Genomic DNA, 22,795 nt, shown 5'->3' with positions numbered 1-22,795 from the left:
ATTATATTTTAAACACTCCATTAAAATATTGCAATGTTATATTTATTTTTTAAATGATAAAATAAATAATTCCATATAAATACACGATCATTTATATAAAATAATTAATACATTTATTTCCATATATTTTTTTAGTAAACTAAAAATCACACACACATATATATATATTTGTTGCACAAGTATTAATTATGTATTTACTTTGTAAATAAGATAAATTCATTGGGACGAACTTGTGTTTTTATATATATATTTTTTGATAAGAACATGTGTTTATATGTTATAAGTTATTTTCATTAGTTTATTTTACTTCAAAAAAGTTTAATATATATATATATATATATATATATATATTTGGTTTAAAAAAGTGGTATTTCTCTTTTGGGATGAACACAAGTGGAATTTCACCCAACCAAACGGACAAGAAAAAAAAAACAAAATGGAAAGGTTATAAATGCAAAAGTCATTGGACAAATTAATTATGACAAAACTGTGGCCAATAGCAAATGGTCACTGGTTAATAACACACAGTATTGTGCACCAATCTCTCCCTACACTCACGGATCAGAGTAGCTACTCTGTCCAATCCACCGTGAACGTTAATTAGAGCTTAAATTATCAAATTTTTTTTGTTTTTTTTTGTTTTTTCTTATAAACCTTGTTTTCTTGTTACTATCGAGTTTATTACTTGCGTTCAATTTCAAAAAAATTTCATTTCAAACCCTTCCAAAAGCAACACAGAATTCTCAGTACAGAAAGAACCAAAAAAAAAAAACCCACCAATCCCATCGTTTCAAATTCCACTCTCATCAAAATCTCAACCCCAACCAACCAAAACAAAATTCCGACAAATTTCAAACCTCAATTTGTCCGAAACAAAGAATCAAAACCTCGTCAAAATGCAAGACTCGAACACACAACCGCCTCGTTCTTCTTTGTCCGAGGCTGCCCTGGACTCGTCGCCTCTCCTCGGCCACTCCATAACCGACAGCCTAATCCGTAGCCGCCGGTTCATCCGCCGCACACCGCCGCCTCTGAGAGGCGCCGCTCGGCTCCTCCGCCGGGCGAGCGGGCGGCGAATGATGCTCCGGGAGCCGTCGGTTCGGGTGAGGGAGAACGCGGCGGAGCAGTTGGAGGAGAGGCAGAGCGACTGGGCGTACTCGAAGCCGGTTTTGGTTTTGGATATGCTTTGGAACTTTGCGTTTATTGGGGTCGGGTTGGTGTTGTTGGGGCTGAGCGTGGAGGAGAGGCCGACTGTGCCGTTGAGGGTGTGGGTTGTTGGATACGTGGTGCAATGTTTGTTTCATATGGGGTGTGTGATCGTTGAGTATAAGAAACGATGCGAGGCGCGTTTGATGGGATTGGAAGGAAGTGGGGTTTGGGAAAGTGGTGCGGATTTGAATTTGAATTCGAGTTCCACTTCTGGGTCTGGTAGTGATGGTGAAGATTATGGGATTGAGAATCGACAGGCTGAGGAAGAAACCAGGTTAGACTTTTTGACAGCGTTGTCCTTGTTGTTTTTGTTTTTGTTTTTTGTTTTTTGTTTTGTTGTTATTTGCTTCGATGTATCTTTTGTTTAACGTGGGGCTTGGTGAAAAATTCATTTTGCATTGAGAAAATTTGTTTTCAACCTTTGATGTTGTTTGGGGAAGTAGTTGATGGAAATGGTTTATGGGATTTGGGTGCTGTGTTATATGAAGTGGGTAGATATGCCATTTCTTTGCAATTTTCTGTTACTCATGGTTGCTACTATGCACAGGAATGAATTGAATTGTGAGTTTTACTATATTAAATAATAATATATAAAGGAATGGTATTTGGGCCGATTTGGTGATCTTATTTACAGGATGGCAGTTAAGTATAAAAGGTTTGAGCAGAGCAGAGCAGAGCACAGTTATTAAACGTTGTATGAAAAATTGAATGCTGTATCTTATCTACTTGGTAGTTTCAAGGGCTATAAGCCTATAAGAAAAGTGAGACCTGGATGAGAGTGTACAGTTCACTTTTTCTATAAGCTTCTTTTATAGCTGTGCAGTCTGCTCGTTTAATTTTGTGTGACACTTTTGAGTAATTAATTTAGACTTTCAGTAATCAGGATTTGGTTTCTGCACTATCCATTTCTAAATTTTGAAACATCTTCCCCCCTCCCCCGCCATCCCAAATGCAAAGTTGAATTGGAATACATTCTCTGAGCATATTGTTGAAAATGTCATTATGCTTCACATTATTAAGCTATAGAAATAAACATTGTTTGCTTATATCTAATAGAAATGTATGTGGATAAAATTGAATGCTCTGGCAGTGTTGTTAAGCATCTCGAGTCAGCAAATACGATGTTTTCATTTATCTGGTGGATCGTTGGATTCTACTGGGTAACCGCTGGAGGTCAAACTTTGACACATGATTCGCCTCAGCTTTACTGGTGTGTTTAAATAAATTTTCTTGGATTCAGCAGCTTCTTTGAGCATTTATCTGCTTAGATTTCCTTTTCTATTTTTTTTTTTCATTTCTTATGGATGGGTCTATTTTGCAGGCTTTGTATTACATTTCTTGCATTCGATGTTGTCTTTGTTTTGATATGTGTCGCCGTTGCATGTCTCGTTGGAATTGCTGTTTGCTGCTGTCTACCATGCATAATCACAATCTTGTATGTTGTGACGGATCAGGTAGAAAATGATGAATGCTTCTGTTATATTCACACAATTTAGTCTAATTTTTCAATCGTACTTGTAACCTTCAGTTGGTGTTTGTAAAATTATAATTGCTATTCTGGTTGTGAAATGGTAGAACTTTTAATAGAATTGAATGGCGAATCCACATGTTCACAAACCCTTGTTAAGATACTTGTATGATTTGATGATTGTTAGAAAATTTTCCTCATGTTCTTGTTTCATGATAGAAGTTTCATATAGGTGGAGCTTTTCCTAACTTCCTTTATGAGTATGAGGAATATTCACAGTAGAAAGTGTACTATGTATTAGGTGGGTTTCTTTTTTGGGTGTGTGTGTTTGTGTCTGATCATTCTGAAGAAAGCATTTCAACTAATTCAAAATCCTAGTGGTTATGTGTGTTTGTTTCATAAGTTGCAAACTGAAATTGCAAGATTCACTCTACTAGCTGCAATCCAATGCATTGGGATCTTTAAACAAAGAATTATGTCAAATTGAAAGGATTATTCTGAATTAAAGTTTGAAGGGTGCCTTGGAAAGGCATGATGGATGGGACATAGTTAGTGAACATTGTTGTTTGAAGTAGGGGATATCATTCCTTGTGGTTCATTGTGATGAGGTTCTAATTACAAAGTTTGACCGTAAGGGATCTATGTTTTAATTTTGCTTGGGCACTCACAAATTTATGCATGAATATGTATTCTTCCATCCACACCAGGCATTGGGTATTTCACATGTGACTTCATTTCATCTTTTATATGTGAACAGGAGGGAGCAACAGAGGAGGAAATTGATCAATTCCCAAAGTACAAATTCCGAAGCATAAGTGATTTTGAGAAAGTTAATGGTGAGATTCAAGAATCTTTTGGAGGAATGATGATTGAGTGCGACACAGATACTCCCATTGAACGTGTTTTGTCCCAAGAGGATGCTGTAAGTTACAATTTGTGGTTTATATATGTCTAATATTTTGAATATGTCTTGTATGACATCCTTGAAAATAGCTTCACAACTGTCAAAAAGGGTTGGACTTATGGCCATTTTTTCTGAATAATACTATTTTAAAAATCATTTTGTTAATTAGGAGTTAGGACTGTTTTGAAAGTATTTGGAGATATGATCTTTTTTAAATCTCATCTCTGAAAGGGTCTGGAACTCATCTCTTGATGGAACCTAAAGTGACTTGGTGAATAGGAGAATTCGATCTTGAAATCTCACTTTTGACTCTTTTTTTTTGCTTTTCGTTCATCTTAGGAATGTTGCATTTGCCTTTCTTCCTATGACGATGGAACTGAACTGCGTGAACTCCCTTGCAATCACCATTTCCACTGCATTTGCATTGACAAATGGTTACGCATCAATGCCACCTGCCCTCTTTGCAAATTCAACATTTTGAAGCCTGTCAACCAAAGTGGTAGTGAGGATGTATAGAAAACAAGCTTCTCAATCAAGTGCTGATCAGATCCATCATTTATAGCATGAGCATGTGCGTGTATCTCGTGCACACTTGGCGTGCTGTTACGCATCCTTGACCTTACTTGCTGTAAGTGACCTTACTTGCTAATGTATCTTCTATGTATTGGTGTATATGAGTTTTTATATATATGTTATGTATAAACAGTCTAGTATGTTTCCACGATAATTGTAAAGATGACAGTTCTTTTGAGTTGTAATGCTAAATATTTTGGAACTTCTTATAAATGCTGGGGGAAAAAAGGAAAAAGAAAAGGAAAAACCTTTTACTATTACAGAACCTTTCCTGCAGTAGCATGTGTTTCAATTCCTATACTGCTGCTGATTGAGCATTAGAGCTTCATCCAGTAGGAACTTGGACCAGGTGAGAATCGAGGTTTGCTGCGTGTCAGGAAATTATGTTCGTGGATATGTTGGCATTTATCAAAGTTGTTTGTCAAAAGGAATTAAGATTGACCAATAAGAAACTTTCATCATCTCAATCTATGTCTTGATATAATTATTTTAAAAAATGCACACAAACACACACACAGATGGATAGATAGATAGATAGATAGATAGGTGTGTGTGAAAACTTAGGCACAATACTTTTTTTTTTTTATACAAGATAAAATTTCTACTCTAGCCTAATCTAAGTGTATATATATATGAAGTTCTCTCTTGGAGACTTGAACCCAGACCCATCCTCCTCCCCCACCCCCCACAACACCTTATAAGCATTTATTATTGTGAAGTGATCATCGCACCAAGGGTGTGCAGCGGTAGGCACAATACCTTGTGTATTGTTATTTAGGTTCCTTTTTTAATATTGAGCCATGGGTCTATTTAACTAAATGAGTAAACGCGTTAAAATACTCACTTTCCCATGAAAACCCAAAGACTTTAGTTGAACTCTCTCTGTCTCTTTCTCTCTCTCTCAAGAGTAGTGTGCCCCTTCTTTCTTTGTTAGTAATCACACACCAATGCCCTCTTTGAATAGAAATCAAGTTGGGCTTTTCTGTTGATTGTCAGAGATTGAAGAAGAATATGGGACTCGAGGTATTTTTGTGCAAAAAGCTCTTCTCCACTCCAACTAATACCCATTTCTCAGAGATTAGAAATGTAATAGATGTTTGTAGTGTTTCTTTTACTCTTACACTATCTTTAACCATCCACACCTTTGTTTATCTTCTCCAAAGACGGAAGTGGTAGTGAAAAATCAATTTTGTTTTGATTGATTTGAGGCTACCATGGAAGACAAAAAAAAAGGCATGATCTCATTTTACGAGAAGAGCACGAGGTTAAATGAAACAAAACTAAGTATAAAAAGTGTTAAGATCTAAGAGAAATCAATTTTGTTTTGATTGATTTGAGGCTACCATGGAAGACAAAAAAAAGGCATGATCTCATTTTACGAGAAGAGCACGAGGTTAAATGAAACAAAACTAAGTATAAAAAATGTTGAGATCAGCCAAAACCAAAACCAAAACCAGATCTTTCACTTTCCTTCTCTGTTCACTATCGTTACCCCCTAATAGGTCTCTGCAACATATAAGGCTTGAAAAGTTATGATTTTATCTACTGGGACATCAGGAAAAAAATTTAATAAATAAATAAGCTGTCACTCTTTTGGATATTTTCTGGATGAAGAGATCTTAACTTATTGCAATTTAAGAATCGAAAGATCAAAATCAGCAAAGAGATAAAAGGGGGGCTGATGAATTGTGGGAGTTCAACGCATTGCAAATTCTAATTTTTAATGAGTTTTCTGATGAGCGTGTGTTTTAAATTTTAAGAGAGAAAGCGTGTGTTTTAAGTTATAACACAGTGTAGTTCTTTTTGCTAAGTAGACGCGTGGTTGGATTTTAACAAAGGAATCTAAAGAATAGTACACAAGGATAAGGTAATGTGTTTGAGTTTTGCATATATGGAAAACTTAAAAACTCACATTTTTTAGGAAAATAATTGAATACGCTGGGAGTACATAAATGCCTACTTCTTCCTTTCATATGAATTGTAGGTCCTGCCATGAATTTAATTAGTGGAACTCATAATTATGTGAGAGGGAAGAGTATATATTTATGGTATTTTAGGAGTTTTCTATAATTATCCAAATTTTTAAAGAAGATGACAAGTATTTTGGGACATTTCATAAAAGGAAAACGAGGCATTTAAATGGAATTTTTGTTGAAAGGAATAAGAAATTCTAGCCTCATCACACACGCGCATGTACGATGAGGTAGGGTTGTCAATGTTCGACCCAACCCGCAAACACGACACGAATCCGACACGGGTTTTTTCGGGTTAGGGTTGGGTCTTAATGGGTTTGGGCCATAAACGGGTTGACCCGAAAGTGACAAGATAAGAAACGTGTCATAAGCGAGTCAACTCGCGTAATCCGCAATAGACACGTTTGACACGCTAATTTATATATGTCAACCCGAAATGACCCATTTAACACAACCCATTTAACTCGTATAACAAATAAATATTTATTTATTTTAGATTTGTCAAATACTTTTTATATCCAACATATATTTTAAATTCAAAAAGAAAAGTGAGTAATTATAAAAATTTACAAGGGATATAATTGGAAATTGAAACTTTGCAAACCCTAGAACTACTAATACTTTTTTGTTTTTTTGGGCATAGAACTTGCACAAATGAAATTGGATGAACTTGTGGAAAATGTTATGAATTTGGGCATCAACAAAGAATCTATGAATGATAATCGTGGCCATAGGCAGGATTAGTTTATTGTTTGCTTAATTTTTTTTTGAATATTGATACTTAGCATTTGGCGAGTTCCAAGCATATTATATTTTTGTTGAACTATGTTATTTTATTTTTGTTAAAATTTGTTATTTTGAATTTGGGTTGAAGTGTATGCACTTCTTTTGGAGTGTAAAGAACTTGTTTCTAAATGAATGTTATATTTTTGTTGAACTATATTATTTTGAATGTAGGTTGAAAACTTGAAGTGTATGCACTACTTTTTGAGATGTAAAAAAAATTATTTCTAGATAGATGTTATATTTAATATTATGCAGGTTGAAATGAGTTGTGTTACATTCATGTCAACCCAACACGACTCGTTTATTAAGCGTGTCAAATGGGTTGGGTCAGGTCAATCTGTCTTATTAGCAGGTCGGGTTAGAGTTGAAGGATCATGACACGATTATTAAATGGGTCGGGTTAGGGTTGAGCCATTTAGTCGAATACCCCTACCTCGACACAACACGAACCCGACACGCTAACCCGAATTGACACCCCTACGATGAGGTTCTTTTTATTATTATTTTGAGTTTAATGTAATTTTTCAATTTGAAGGAAGAAATTTTTAAGAAACTAAAATTTAAGATTTGAAATAGAGTAACTATTGGGTTTAGTGTGTGTTGTTTTTAGGTAAAAATGTATGAAATGTTTGTGAGATATATTTAAATGAGAGAAGCTACGTCCAAAATATTTTTGCATCTTTTTTACAACAAATTATAGGTAGTTAGTTGCTATTAGTTTTAATTTGAATCTACCACTAAAATTACTTTTCTACCCAATTAATAACAATTCGTAAGAACCTGCCACATAAGATTTGTTGTGAAAAAGTTGTGGGCATAGCATTTTTCTATAAATAGAGAGTGCTAATTTTTAGGAAAAAAGTTTCTCTAGTTTTTATTTTTATTTTTTAATTTTTAAGAATAAGGATTATCTAATTAGATTAGAGGTATTTTTGACATTTTTTGAAGTCAACTAATTTTTTGAATTCTCTTAATATATAGAGATAAACCAGTAAATATATGATAAGGTTTGCTGCGTATTAGGAAATTATGTACGTGGACATGCTTTTAATTTTTTTTAATAAGGTAAGGGCTTATAGCTGAATTGGCATATTCTCAAGTACAAAGTACTTGGGGGTCTAGGGGTGAAAATGTTCAAGTAGTAGGGTTAGCAGCATACTGTAATTATCTCTAAAAAAAACTTTTATAAATTAAGTATAGGGCTTAGTGTTTTTTAATTGATATGACTTTTTGTGATGGAATACATAATAAAAGTTGGCTAATAATGTTGTAATAGTAATGAACTTAGTAGTAATATTGTAATATAAACGAACATGAGTAAAAATGATGTAGAACAATTAGAATAGATCGTGTCAATGGTAGTGAAATAAATTGTAAATATATATATATATATATATATATTATGTTACTAGTATAATAGTATTATTCTCTTTTAGTGCATGCGTGTACACACATATATGGGTTAAAAATGATGTAGACTAATAAGAATAGATCATGTCAACAATAGTGAAATAAATTGTAAAAAATATTATGTTACTAGTATAATAGCATTATTCTCTCTTTCAGTGTGCCCTCAGGTGCTGCCATGGCTTTCGAGGGGTCCCTAAGGCATGCCATGCCCTCATGGCATGCCATGGCCTAGGCAGCGTGCACGCCATGACCTTGGCCGCCTGCCCACGTGGAGTTGCCAAGGCCTGGGCAGCGTGCATGCCATAGCCTTAGCTGCCTGTCAACATGGGTTGCTATGACCTAAACTGCGTGCACACTAGGCTGCCATATATATATATATATATATATATAAAGTATCTCATACTGTTGTTATGACCAAATTGATAAAACTAGTATCTAATAGTGTAGTAATTAAGGAACCAAACTATCTCATTGTTGGGGAGTTTATCATGTCATCAAACTCGGCAATTTTTATCAAAAAAGAGTCTAGACTTTACATTAGACCGATATTATTAAATTGGGACTGGCTTGGATGGTTGGATTGGTGGCTCATTGAATTGGCACCTAAACTAGTACTATTTTTCGAAATTTATATCCTTTGTGCAATGAATTCGATCAAACGAGGCAGCTCAATTGTAAAGACGGGTTATTGCCAACTGATTTGATTTTGATGTTTACATCAATCGCATCAAATGAGTGTAACAACAACTTGTTTTAGTTGAAGCACCTAAAATGCAGTACCATTTTGAATTACATTATTTATACAACTACATGATTATGATTGGCAGTTTTGTTGTAAAATTTTCAACGCTTTGTGTCCCTTTGCTAAAGTTTATTTGCTGAAAGATGATTAAAATATAGTTATATATGATTATTTATACCTTAAAATTACAATGAAAAACAGAGTAAAAATAAAATTATAAAGAAAAACACTGTGTGACCCTAACACATCACATGGGCGCCGGTTTTGTCATCGCAAAAATCAATGCACCAGCCGGGAATCGAACCCGGGTCTGTACCGTGGCAGGGTACTATTCTACCACTAGACCACTGGTGCGTGCTTGATCTTTGTTAGCTTTTTTTCATACTAGTTCTCTAATTCTATGCCGGATATGAATTTTAAATGAGAAGGTATATTCGGCATGTCATAGAATCAAGTAGTTTAGAAACAATACAATCAGTTTTGATTATCTTTAATCTGGTGAAAATTTTAATTTAGAGAATTGATTCTAAATTTAAAACTATCATTCAGACCCCTAAACAAAAAACCAAATTTAAATTTGGTTATTGGAGAATTTTTCCATTAAAAAAAAGTTTTAAATTATTTTTTTTTCGTTATATATGTTCTTAGTTCTCGTAAGAGACTATTACTTAAAGAGTTACATCATATAACTCCCACATCTTCTAGATCATAAGCTTGCAATCATGTAAGTTTCTTGAATTTATGCCTACAAGTTCATCAACAGGGATGGAGTCCACATCCTTGCTTTCAGTATTGGCAGTCATCTTGGGTCTAAAGTCTTTAGTTAAAGATTAATTTTAAATTTGACATTTTTACATTTTGTTTTATGTACTTATAGTTACTTACCAATTTATGTCGAAGGTGGTTTGGGATTTGAAAACCACATGGATATTGGAACATGCCAGCTGCAGAGACGCGCATTAGTGTAGGTTAATTTAAGTTGCTTGGCTGATCAATGTGTATCTAGTAGTATCTATTTAGAGGAAGGAGTTTTGGGTTTGTAAGATAATCCTATAGTTTAAAGCTACTCTTAGCACATATAGGGCTGGGAAAAGAGAGCTAATCCATATGTGTCATGATTGGTACGTAGCATTCAAAAGAGCCTTTGTACCAAACATTTGGGCATAAATTTTGATGGTACTATGTCAGCTAGATGAGCTCCTGCATGATCTGAACAACTGATATATAAATTTAGCGCAGATTAAGTTCAATTAGGGGGGAAATGATGAAGCTGTTTTGGTTGCTTGCAGCTAATGGAAAGTATAATTGTACTGATACATGGAAAGGAATAAGATAAAATTTCCAGTTATCAGCTAATGGAAGCTGATTGGTATAAGAAACATATTCCTAAACGTGTGCTTTCATATGTTAGTACTTAGTTGACTGTTAAAGGCAGACTTACAACAATTGGGAGAGGCTTGTAAAATAGGGGCTGCAATGGACAGGTCTTGTGTATATGTAAGTTATAGAAAGAAAAGAAAAAAAGAAAAAAAGAAAAAAAAAAACCAGAGACCATTTACTCTTTGAATGTCCCTACACTAGAAGACTCTTTGAAGGAAGTGCTGCAAAAGTGCCATTATGGAAGAGAAATTGGTAGCTGATGAATCAAATTGGCCAGTGAGCAAACTTAGTTGCAGAGGGGGTTTAGAAAGCAAGTCCATAGCTAGCCATATAAAAGAAGGAATGACGCAGCGTGAGGACCGTGAGGTTCCCATGGACATAGAGTTAAGCTCTCAATTGGACTCTCCCCAAGGAAGTGATGTTTGATATAAGGAGTTGATTGGCTACAAGTAGAAGAGTTGTTAATTGGATTCAAAATAGAGTTTTGCAACTTTGGGAGAATCACAGCTGATTCCATTTTGGAAACTTAATTGTACTTGTTATTGCAACTATTGTCACGAGAAAATTATATCATGTTTCTGGTATATGTATCTTCTTTCTCACAGCAGGTGAGTCTCACAGTTCTCTCTCACTGTAGGTGGGTTCCATAGTGAAAACTCACCTAATGTGAGAGATAAAATACTTATATCCGAAACATAATATACCTTTTTATTATCACTTGTTACAAGATTTAAGTGTATGTGATATTGAACTTTTGTTTATAGAATTGTAGGTAGGTCTACAATAGTTCTACTTTCTTCCTTAGCTTAGCTTTAGCCGCTTGTTTTTGAATGATTTTAAGTTTTTTTAGTACTCTTTTTGTTGAATATGTCTTATTCGTCCATTAAAAAAATAAAAATAAAAAACCTTTAATTAAGATATAACTCAACTTAAAGTTGTAACTTCTAAACAAATTTTTCTTTAACAAATTGTATATATATTCAATTAATATTTTGACAAACAATAGAAGACACATCACACATGGGACTGTAGGTGTTTTTCCTTGTTTTTGGAACCAAATCCTTATTTTACAGGATAGTTACACGAAACTGGAACCCCAGTCACAATCCCACCACCAAAATTCCTCTGCCCCAAAATCCCCAAAGGAATTCCCAACTCTGTCCTCGAACACGATGCGTATTCTGGGACCTTAACTCTCACAGAGATATTCACAATCCCATTCCTCTCGCCATTATGATCTCTCAACCTGTAACTCAAAAAATGCAAATAACTCTCGGGCACGTACCCCCCAACAAAATCTGAGACCGGAATTCTTGCCGTCCCCACAGTTTTATCGCCCAACGAAGTCTTGCATTGAACCTGCAACGTTATAAACTGCGCATGCATTGACATGTCCACCACGAGTTTTTGGTTCCACTTTGGACAGCTCCCGCCGTCAGTATCCATATCTGTCCTACGAGAGTTGTAAGAATCGGTTCGTACAACAACGAAAGCATTCTTCTTGATGGGTCTTCGATCGTTTCGTAGGTCTTCCCCAGATATCACTGTGATTTCAAGGGTACGTAATAACGGGCTTGCCATAATTAAGCGTGAATGAATAATAATGCACCTGAGGGGTGTAATATTCGTGAGTTTTGGGAATTGAAAGGTTTTGATGAAATTGATAAGGTGCGAAAGGTGTGTTATTTATAGAGGAAAGAAGGGAAGGTTGAGAGAAAGAAGACAGAAAAGTAGAGGTGGTTTCAGTTGTGGTTACTAGAATCTTTTACTAATACTTTTCGGAATGATCGTAGGTGCGCGCGTGGAAGCTGCATCGAAAGTCAATTTTGGCGTGTGAGATGTGGAATTTTCTAGTCCTGTGGGGAGAAGAATTCCAATCCCTTTTGACTCATGTTTTCGTGTGTTAAGACAATTCCAAATATTGGTATAAATTAGTAAATTACTTCCTTTTTCCTTGTAAGTTGTTAGTTGTTACCATTATTTACTCTCGAGTTTTGTTTGTTACACATGTTTTATTGCATACAACTTTATACATAAACGAAATTTGCACTAAAATTTTAGTATAATTTTTTGCGTGTGTAAAAAGATGTATGCAAGAAGATGTGTGAAACAGATATTTTTCTTCGCTCTTTAATATCCAAATTCAAAGAACCAAACTTGAATTTTCAATAAATGATACTATAATTTTCCTTCCAACCACTTTAGAGGAATTTTTTCTTCAATTTATTAAGTGGCGGCTTAATTCAGAATTTGCTTATAGTCAACATGTTAAAAGATTTAAGTAATTACATATATATATATATATATATATATAGGCATAGTCAACATATTAAAGGATTTAAATATATTTTTGGTGTGAGGAATTTTAGCTTTTAAAGTGGCCGCTTTTAGTTCCTTAAATAATGTGGCCAAACTAAAAATTGACAAGCCATCATTACATATATAGACTAAAAGCTTGATCTTAGATCACACAAAACTTAATAGTAAGTCTAAAAACACAAGAAGTTTTACAATATTTTTCAAAACTGCTAAGGTGAGAGTAGTTTGTGATTGGTGTATGCTAAAATAATGTTAGTGATACTCTCATATATGAATTTTACTCAAAATTTTTTTTTTGAAAACTATTACAAAATTTTATTAGGTCTATACTCTTTAGTATAATTAGTGACTATAATGATCACTTTCATTAAAACTTTAGGGACTAAAATTGTTCATGAACTAAATATTAAAGACCAACAATGTATTTAATAACCAACAATAATTTAAGAGTTATCTGAACAAATAGTCTAGTCATTTAAACCGTTTGCATAACAGGCTCCCGACCTCCCCCAATTTAATTTGAAGGAAAACTAAACTTGGTCGTAAAACATATCTTAACATCTATATTATTATGTAGGAAAATTTCAATTTGGATTTGATCCACTCTTCGTCACGTTTTCAACATTCCTTAATGAAATAATGATATCCTTGTCCATAAAATGATCCTATCATTATATAATTGTATGTTTTTGAAGAATTGCTAAATAAACATACATTAATATAGAAGACATATTGTGGCTTTAGATGAGACCAAAGGGAACAAATAAGACTCTAGTTCCAATGAGTTTTGGGCTTATCTGTCAACTCTTGACAAGTCCAAAGTTACCATTAATTATATTTAATACCACTATATAAATTTAATTGCACTCTAGATTTTATTAATAAATTATTTCCAAAAACTCTAATGATATCATTTGACCCCTTTAAGGAATATTCATAGTGAACAAAGTCATAATGAACTGTGACTTTGTAAACTACTATTTTATTCTTGAGTACCCGATTTAATCTTTTAGTTATTCATATTTATTGAAATCCGATTTTAATAAATATAAACTTTAATAATTCCTTACTAAAGTGGGCGCCCTGAATAACCAGATCCTGTTAAACTTATCTCAATGAGATATTTCGTGTCTCTATAAAAAGAGATTATGGATTCCATCTTGAGAATATGTGTTCCCTCAACATTACTTGTAGTTATCTAACATACTGAGGTTTTGACTGTGAATATTAGATCCTACTCCTGATATATCAAAGTAACCTACATTTTATGATCGGGTTCATTATCCTCTCAGGATTGAGAGTCTATAAAATTAGAAGTCGTGAAATTAATTATTCAGGTGACAGTTGTTAATTAAATAATTAATCTCACAGCGGTCCAGTTCAATATGTCTTAACACTTAAAACACATCAACACATCAACTAGAAGTCTCCACTTCTATGATCAAGACAAACCATCTTAGTTGGTGTGTTATAGTCTTTGCAGATGAAATGCCTAATTTTATCACCGATTATGAACTACGTTTTGAGTTTACAAAGAATTTGTGATTTATATTTTCTGTGACTAAATCACATAAATCACATACAATCCATTTTAAGGACTATGATAATATCTCATTAGTTTATTTATAAATAGTCTTATATAATTAAACAATTTAATTATTTATGACATTTCTTATATGAAAATAACTATGCGGCTAGTCAATGCAAACGTGAGAATTTACAAAATAGCAGGATATCATCTGTAACTAGTCTATAGTTTTTGGCTTTTTGCAGATTGGGAATTCATCCCTCGCTTCTTATATTCAATGTATAAAGTGTATTGTTATTTTTCATTATTTGGCGGCGCCACTTGGTGGGGGTACGAGGGTATCTTGATTTGGTCCGAATGGTTTTAGGCTTTTAGCCCCTTCTTGGAATAGAGGGCCCGCATGCAAATTTTAAGTCTCCCACAGTCCCACCTCTAATAGACTATCACCACCAAGTATCAACTAGTCAATCTACGGATATATCCAATTTCACAACAAATTTGAGTGTATTAGAGTATTTATATTGGTGGTGCTAAATCTATTTTAGCACCTAAAATACTAGAAAACATGCAATATTGATGGTAAATATTTTATTTTATTTCTCTCTCTTTTCTTCGCCTTAAAATAATATTTTATAGAATTACCAAGAGTACTTGTTGAAAAAATAAATTTATGTACACCAATTATAAATTTGGGTGTGTCTCTAGATTTTTTCAGTATCACCTATTAATCCATTATCAACATAAATAAGCTAAATAACGAGTCTAGTATACAACTTTATCCATGATTTTTTTTTTAATTAAAAAAAATTAGAGAAGTAGTGAGTTGTTAGTCAATGAATCTAATGAGATCTTTGCGTGATTTGACAAACCTTGTAGGCTTGAATAGTGAAGGGTTGCTAAGGGGTGGAGTGACCCTTTAAGCTTTCAAACATGTCGATTGAACTTGATATTCTAAATGGGAAACTGACACTTGGTTCCATATTTAGTTTCAAAGGCAGAAACACATTGTTGACCTATCCATTGCTCGGATTGGATTGCCTTCTGCTTGAGTGTCATTTGATTAGGTAGTTATGTACACCAATCACAAATATTATAAATTTGGGTGTGTCACTAGATTTTTTTAGTATCAACTACTAATCCATTATTAACATAAAGAAGCTAAATTACAAGTCTAGTATACAACTTTATCCATGATTTTTTTTAATAAAAAAAATATTAGAGAAGTGGTCAGTTGTTAATCAATGAATCTAATGAGATCTTTGCGTGATTTGACAAACCTTGTAGGCTTGAATAGTGAAGGGCAGCTAAGGGGTGGAGTGACCCTTTAAGCTATCAAACATGTCGATTGAACTTGATATTCTAAATGGGAAACCGACACTTGGTTCCATATTGAGTTTCGAAGGCAAAAACATATTGTTGACCAGCCCATTGCTCGAATTGGATTGCCTTCCGCTTGAGTGTCATTTGATTAGGCAATTTCGTCGAGTCTAAGTCCAAGTGTGGGTTGGACAATCCTAATCAAATCTATTAAAAAAATCGTGTACATATATTCTATCTTCAAGGTTAAAATTCACTTCTATTTAAATCCTCTAATTTCTTTAATTTTATTCACATGTAAGATATTTGACATTTAAAAATCAAATAAATTTCAAGTGTCACATCCGACTAAAAATAAGAGGAGAGAATCTTACCTATGTTATCATGTTTTGCATAGTGATGTTGACAAAACAAAGAATGTCCATCGGTGTGTATATAAAGAAATGTGGTACGATCCAATTCTTTCATACAAGTCAAAACTTAAAATAAACATTATATGCATGATGTATTGGGGAAAAAATTCCACATTCCACTTGGAAAGTTGCAATTTATGTGAGACACGATCTTGTCGACTTTATCCACGCAACAGTTTTACTTTTTATTAGTGACCCTGACCATTACATTGATACAATGATACGAATTACAATTCACGTGACGTGAGCTCGGCCGACGTGGAGTATACGTTTCGTTGGTGGACAAATTTGACAAGGTCAGCGGTCCAATTGGACAATTTCCCTGCTCATGCTTGCGAAGTTGCGAGTTATCATCGGCCTCACTAATTATGCAACTTCCTCTCCTTTTTAAATATGAAGTCCATATATATATTTTGAGAATGTATAATTTTTTTATTTATGAAAAAATACTAACATATATTATTAGTGCAAATACAATAATAATAAAAATAATATAAAAAAAAATTAAATAATATTTTTAAATATTATTTCTTTGAAGAAAAATTACATAATACTATTTGGACGCGCGGAGATTTAAACTCTCGGTTGACTAATCTTTGTAACAAGTGCAATGGTATAACATAATTCGCTATATCAGTAACATTTATTTGCTAATTGTTATCGTTTTCCATTAAAAAAAAAGTATCATTTATTTACCAAAAAAAAAAAAAAATCCCTTTAGAGTTTAATTCTTCCATTTGATAAGTTACGTGCATGGACTTATTACTTTTTTTTTGGTTTTGTTTTTGAGAAAGAGCATGGACTGATTACTTAATTAGAAAACTATAAGCATAGCGTGTTATGTTAATTATAAGGCTCTACTCTATCCTCTCTTTTTTTTCCTGTTAATAAATATCTCTTTCAACAGGAGGAATTTAAAAAAAGAAAAAAGAAAAAAAGAATACTATACCAGGTAAAACCAAGAAAAATTCTTCCATCTTCAAATGCTCTATATTTGAGTGGTGTGGTTTATCTCTTAGCGGGAGAGGTTTTTTGTTATCCCAGTCTTATCTCTCGGTCAATCTTTCTAATTCTGGTTATCTAGAATACTTTGGCTTTGCCATAGCGTTATACTAAATTACCATTTATATACTCAAGATTTATTTAATAAACGCATAATTTGGAATATCACATTAGAATTCAATTTCTCATTCATGTTTAATAATTTTTGACAAATAACCACATGACGTTAATTACCTCACAGATGAGAACGCACACCAACATAGACCTGCTTCAAATAACATGTGAATCCTACTTTAATGTTGGCTATTTAAACACTTGTAAAAACCATTTTTTCAACAAAAACTATAAAGTTTCAACTTTCAACGCATAAACATAATAACCCGCAAGAGAGAGAGAGAGAGTATAGCGAAGATAGTTAAGTATGGAGATAGTATCTTTCAAATATATGCGCTTGGCTCTCAACTATAAGTTCCGATTCATTTGATTGTCATTGAACCTAATGCAAGAATGGGAAAGTTAGGAAAGTTAGGGTATGTTTGTTTGGAGGTGAAGTAGGGTGGGTGGAAAATTTTGGAGAGAAAATGGGAAGTAAAACTTTTTTAGAATGTGTTTAGATGGGTAGGGAGAAAGGAAAATAAATTGCAGGACCTGGGTATTTTCTGTCCATAAAAAAGTTTTCTCCTAAAAATTGGGGGAAAACTAAAGGGATAAAATGATCTGTTTAATAGATGAAAATGCCCATGTGCACTTGCATATGGTCAATTCGTCCTCCCCTTTTCTTTTTGGGTGCTTTCCTATGCATGTTGCCTCTTTTTTTTTTTTTTTTTTTTTCCTAGACATTGTCTTTTATTTTTATTTTTGTTAATTTCCTGGGCTAGGGGTGTGATAGTTGTTGTTGTTGTTGTTGTTTTTTTTTTTTTTTTTTTGTTTAACTAGACATGATTTTTTTTTGGGACATGATTTTTTTTTTTTTAATAAATTGGGTGATTGCTTTTTTTTTTTTTTTGGTTGTTTGTCACTTTTTTGTTTTAATTGGCCGTTATTTTTTAATAATGGTATATGAGTAAATTTATACGAACTCACTCTTTCCATCCTACCACTTTTCCACTCCTAACCAAACAAAAATTAAAGAAATTAAATTTTTTTCTATCCTCTAACTTTTTCATCCTCCCACTTTTCTACCCCTTCAACCAAACGTACCCTTAGAGAAGTAATGAATATAATAGTGAGAGAAAGAACATTTTAAGGTGATTTAATGAAAGAGAGGACTATGTTCACGTGATAATAGCATAGTAGTAATAGCATTATTTGTGGTACCAAGGACAGAGGCATGCATTGACCATTGGGGGGGGGGGGGGGGAGGGGTACCCCCTAATTTAAAAAAAAAAAAATATATTAGTATATATATATATGCATTAATTTTAGCAATTTTGTTCTATAAAATTACATTTTGCCCCATTTAACAATATCATTGATTATTTTTAGAGTAATGTTATAGTTACAAATTTATCTACAACATTTTTACAAATTGTTGAGGTTCAAATTTTTATTGGTTCGCATTTGGGCTTATCACTTACAACACTTTTTTACTTACCAATAATCACTCACTATATCATACCTATATCATTTTTCTCATTTTAAAGGTCATTAAAAAATTTATAGATCTAAATTCTAAAACAACATATACTAGCCCAAAAACATTTATGCAACATAGTAAAGCTAAAAAAAATTAAGTCCAATTAACCGATTTTACTAAAACAAACAACAGGCCTTTTATAAAGTTTTAAATAGAATAATTTTGTCTCTACCCAGTAAATACACATATCAAAAACTCAAATAAAAAAAATTCAGCGGCTAAGAAGCTGCCAAGCTAGAGGTCAGAGTCACCTCCCTTAACTCGAAGTCCTAACTCCCTTCTTGTGTGGTACTACATGTATGTAATTCGAACCACATCTCTCTCTTTATATATATATATAAATTAAAATTTTCTGTCGATCTCTAAGATTAGAGACTCTTTCTAAAACCACTTACTAGGCCTTAAAGCTAAGGCAAGTGACAGCAGCGATGTACTTACAATAAAACAACGACAGCCAGACTTTAAAAGAAAATTTTATTGGTTTTGGTTGGTTGCATCATCTTATGGTCGTCATCGTAGTTACGTTAGCTCCTTGCATGTGAAACATTTTTCCATGAATTTTTGTCTGTGGTAATCTTTTCTTTTCCAAGAAATGAATATTTGTCCATCAAATTGAAACGGGGTCAGCTGCCAAATAATTGGCAATGTTAAAGCTAAGGCAAGTGACAGCAGCGATGTACTTACAATAAAACAACGACAGCCAGACTTTAAAAGAAAATTTTATTGGTTTTGGTTGGTTTCATCATCTTATTGTCGTCATCGTAGTTACGTTAGCTCCTTGCATGTGAAACATTTTTCCATGAATTTTTGTCTGTGGTAATCTTTTCTTTTCCAAGAAATGAATATTTGTCCATCAAATTGAAACGGGGTCAGCTGCCAAATAATTGGCAATGTTAATTGTAGGGGGCGGTTTTGGGGCTCAGGCCCAACAGGCGGGTGGTTCTGGCCCAAAAGTCCCTCAACAATGAATTTGTAGAGAGTAGGTTAAAGAACTAGGTCTTTAACAGAGGAAACGTAGTTATGAACAAGCCATGCATCCAGTTGGACGTGAGGATATTCTTCCAAACTTTTGGAATAACAGTCCCTAGGGCTGAATCTGCTGCTTTTTGTCTCTAACTCCTTTCTCTTTTTCTATCCCTTCCTTCCTTTCGTTCCCGATCCCCTTTTCATGGGGATTTCCCTTTCTTATATAGCGTCCTTCCTAAGATCACGACCCTACACTTGTCAATCATCTGGTCTTCTACTTGAGTGCCTGTCCCATAGGTCACCTTCCCTCTGTTCTGTGAGTTGCACTGGCCAAGATAATTCTGCGTTCCTGTCCTTTCCACATTAATGCGGCTGGAAAAGTAGTTCCTTGGCATTTAATGCGGCAGTTGTGGTTGCCCCCCTTCCTGAACGTTACGCACTATTCCTTCGTATTGGGTAACCTTTAGCCGTGTATGGAGCGTAAATCGGACACCTACTTGGCGAGTCCGAGGAGGCACTCCTCCTCGGACGCCCCTAAGCAGGCCCGGCCCAACATGGTGGGTATGGGATATCCTATGCCCATGCCCTTTCTTCTTGTCGTGGATGGGCTTGGTACACATACTATGGCCCAACGTCAGCTGACAGATTTTACCCCCACATTAATATTTTGGAAAGTGCGAAGGGAATGAAATAAAAATAATGTTTAAAGGTGTAATTTTTTTTTGGGACAAAATTTAGTTATAAAATTGGCTGTAAATTTAAGTTATAACCTTACTCAATAAAATAAATATTACTACATATTTTAAAAATCTAATTGTTAAATTGTATGTTTTTTATACTATTAATACACATGTTAAATTTTGTGTCAATTGGATATTATTTACTATATGATCTATATATAAGTTTATATTTTATGCATAATTTTAAATTACAAAAAAATTTTCTAAAAAAAAAAAAAACTACAAAATCTTGCAATTTAAACAATTTATTAATGACATAGTTATTAATATTTAAAAGATATTAAGTAAGGTTGTAGCCTTAGGCTATAACCAATTTTATAGCAAAATTTTGTCCTTTTTTTTTATTTTTAATTTTCATATTTGGGAATTTAATAAATGGAATGATCAATCTTGAACATTAATGTTTTTTATATTAAAAAAAAAAAAAATGTAGGTGATATATTGCGTTTACCCCTGTTTTTTTTTTTTTAATGTGAAGGTTATATTAGTAACATAATATATATAAAATTTCATTTTCTTGTTTTATAAACTCCCAAATACATTAAAAAAATATATACCACATTTCAATTTTATCTCGAGCTCACTAATTATAATATTAGACATCAAGTTTGTAAAAAAACTAATTGACCTGAGCTTGGCTTAGCTTAACTTGTTTCATGATTTAAGCCATTAAGCCAACACAAGCTTAAATAAAGAGAATTCAATTATATAAACAATTTTTTGCTCATGCAAAAGCAATCAAGTTTTATAACAAATTGTATATAAAGAGTGTAAAATGTAAAAGCAATATTGCTTCCACATTAATACAAGATTGTAAATAAGATGAGGTGAGACACATGCTTAGATATTTTGTAAGTTCCTTCTCATATGAGGTGAGACACATGCTTAGCTCGACCATAAGGTTTGTAAGTTTTTAAATGGATTTGGAGTGGGTTTGAGTTCACATTTTAAATTTTACTAGTGTTTGATTTTTATATCTTAAGTACCTAGATCTAGGGGTGTCAATGTTCGACCCAACCCGCGAACACAACACGAACCCGACACGGGTTTTTTCGGGTTAGGGTTGGACCTTAATGGGTTTGGGTCATAAACAGGTCGACCCGAAAGCGACACGATAAGAAATGTGCCATAAGCAGGTCAACCCACATAACCCACAATAGACACGTTTGACTCGTCAATTTATTTGTGTCAACCCGAAATGACCCACTTAACACAACCCGTTTAACTCGTATAACAAATAATATTTATTTTATTTTAGATTTGTCAAGTACCTTTTATATCCAACATATATTTTAAATTTAAAAGAAAAGTGAGTAATTACAAAAATTTACAAGGGATATAATTTGAATTTGAAACTTTATAGACCCTAGAGCTACTAATACTTTTTTTTTTTTTTTGGGCATAAAACTTGCACAAATGAAAATGGATGAGCTTGTGGAAGATGTTATGAATTTGGACATCAACAAGGAATCTATGGATGATAATCATGGTCATAGTCAGGATTAGTCTACTGTTTGCTCAAATTCTTTCAATATTGATTCTTAGCATTTGACGAGTTTCAAGAATATTATATTTTTGTTGAACTATATTATTTTTTTTTTGTTAAACTTTGTTATTTTGAATTTGGGTTGAAGTGTATGCACTTATTTTGGAGTGTAAAGAACTTATATTCTAGATGAATGTTATATTTTTGTTGAACTATATTATTTTGAATATGGGTTGAAAAACTTCAAGTGTATACACTGCTTTTTGGGATGTAAAAAAAATTATTTTTAGATGGATGTTATATTTAATATTATGTAGGTTGAAATAGGTTGTGTTACATTCGTTTAACCCAACACGACTCGTTTATTAAGCGTGTCAAATGGGTTGGGTCAGGTCAACCTGCCTTATTAACAGGTCGGGTTAGGTTGAAGGATCATGACACGATTATTAAATAGGTCGGGTTAGGGTCGAGCCATTTAGTCGAATACCCCTACCTCGACACGACACGAACCCGACACGCTAACCCGAATTGACACCCCTACCTAGATCCTACCCGATTGTGTATTTAAATTACTAAAATTATCTTGACGCAAACACTAGGTTTAATTTCCATAATAAAAGTAATTGTGTCTCTCCTTTAAAAAAAAAAATTTTAAATACAATTTAATTTAGTGCAAATGAGTTTAGTAATTTTTAAATATTATTAAATAGTATTTTAGATTTTCAATTTTAGGCTAATCTTGATCCAATCCTCATGGTGAACATATGTGTTTTGAGTTTTTAAAATATATTCATGAGATGAATTTGGTAAGGAAAATTGGAAATTCCTAGAATTTAATATGTTCTGGTAAGGATTTGATATGTAAAATATTTACATGGTTTGGGTTTGGAAAATTTTTTTATTAAGAATAATTTTATATTATTCGTCCATTAAGATTTAAGGG

General features: G+C 33.3%; 2 protein-coding genes and 1 non-coding gene across 3 annotated transcripts; 1 reads left to right on the top strand and 2 right to left on the bottom strand.

Moving 5' to 3' along the window:
* The first annotated feature begins 506 nt into the window (after positions 1–506).
* On the top strand, positions 507–4,367 carry LOC126696992 (E3 ubiquitin-protein ligase At1g63170). The gene is made up of 5 exons (XM_050393781.1): positions 507–1,483; positions 2,300–2,419; positions 2,531–2,663; positions 3,435–3,599; positions 3,921–4,367. The coding sequence occupies exons 1-5, from the start codon at positions 897–899 to the stop codon at positions 4,095–4,097; spliced, it is 1,182 nt and encodes a 393-aa protein (XP_050249738.1). The 5' UTR covers positions 507–896; the 3' UTR covers positions 4,098–4,367.
* Positions 4,368–9,348: 4,981 nt separating this feature from the next.
* On the bottom strand, positions 9,349–9,419 carry TRNAG-GCC (transfer RNA glycine (anticodon GCC)). The gene has a single exon. It is a non-coding gene; the product is annotated as a tRNA-Gly (tRNA).
* A 1,968-nt stretch (positions 9,420–11,387) lies between these two features.
* LOC126696989 (BON1-associated protein 2) lies at positions 11,388–12,182 on the bottom strand. The gene has a single exon (XM_050393777.1). It carries the CDS (start codon positions 12,024–12,026, stop codon positions 11,508–11,510), a length of 519 nt encoding a protein of 172 aa, XP_050249734.1. The 5' UTR covers positions 12,027–12,182; the 3' UTR covers positions 11,388–11,507.
* Between the last annotated feature and the right edge of the window lie 10,613 nt (positions 12,183–22,795).

Source organism: Quercus robur, chromosome 8 (genome assembly GCF_932294415.1).
Source record: "Quercus robur chromosome 8, dhQueRobu3.1, whole genome shotgun sequence".
Lineage (NCBI taxonomy): Eukaryota > Viridiplantae > Streptophyta > Magnoliopsida > Fagales > Fagaceae > Quercus > Quercus robur.
Note: the sequence above shows the minus strand (reverse complement) of the source record. Positions and strands in the feature narration are given on the sequence as shown.

Bases quoted from the DNA above. Each gene is read 5' to 3' on its own strand.
- LOC126696989 (XM_050393777.1), bottom strand. From the start codon at position 12,026: ATGGCAAGCCCGTTATTACGTACCCTTGAAATCACAGTGATATCTGGG.
- LOC126696992 (XM_050393781.1), top strand. From the start codon at position 897: ATGCAAGACTCGAACACACAACCGCCTCGTTCTTCTTTGTCCGAGGCT. The intron at 2,420-2,530 runs GTGTGTTTAAAT...TCTATTTTGCAG, and splicing joins GATTCGCCTCAGCTTTACTG to GCTTTGTATTACATTTCTTG. The intron at 2,664-3,434 runs GTAGAAAATGAT...ATATGTGAACAG, and splicing joins TGTATGTTGTGACGGATCAG to GAGGGAGCAACAGAGGAGGA.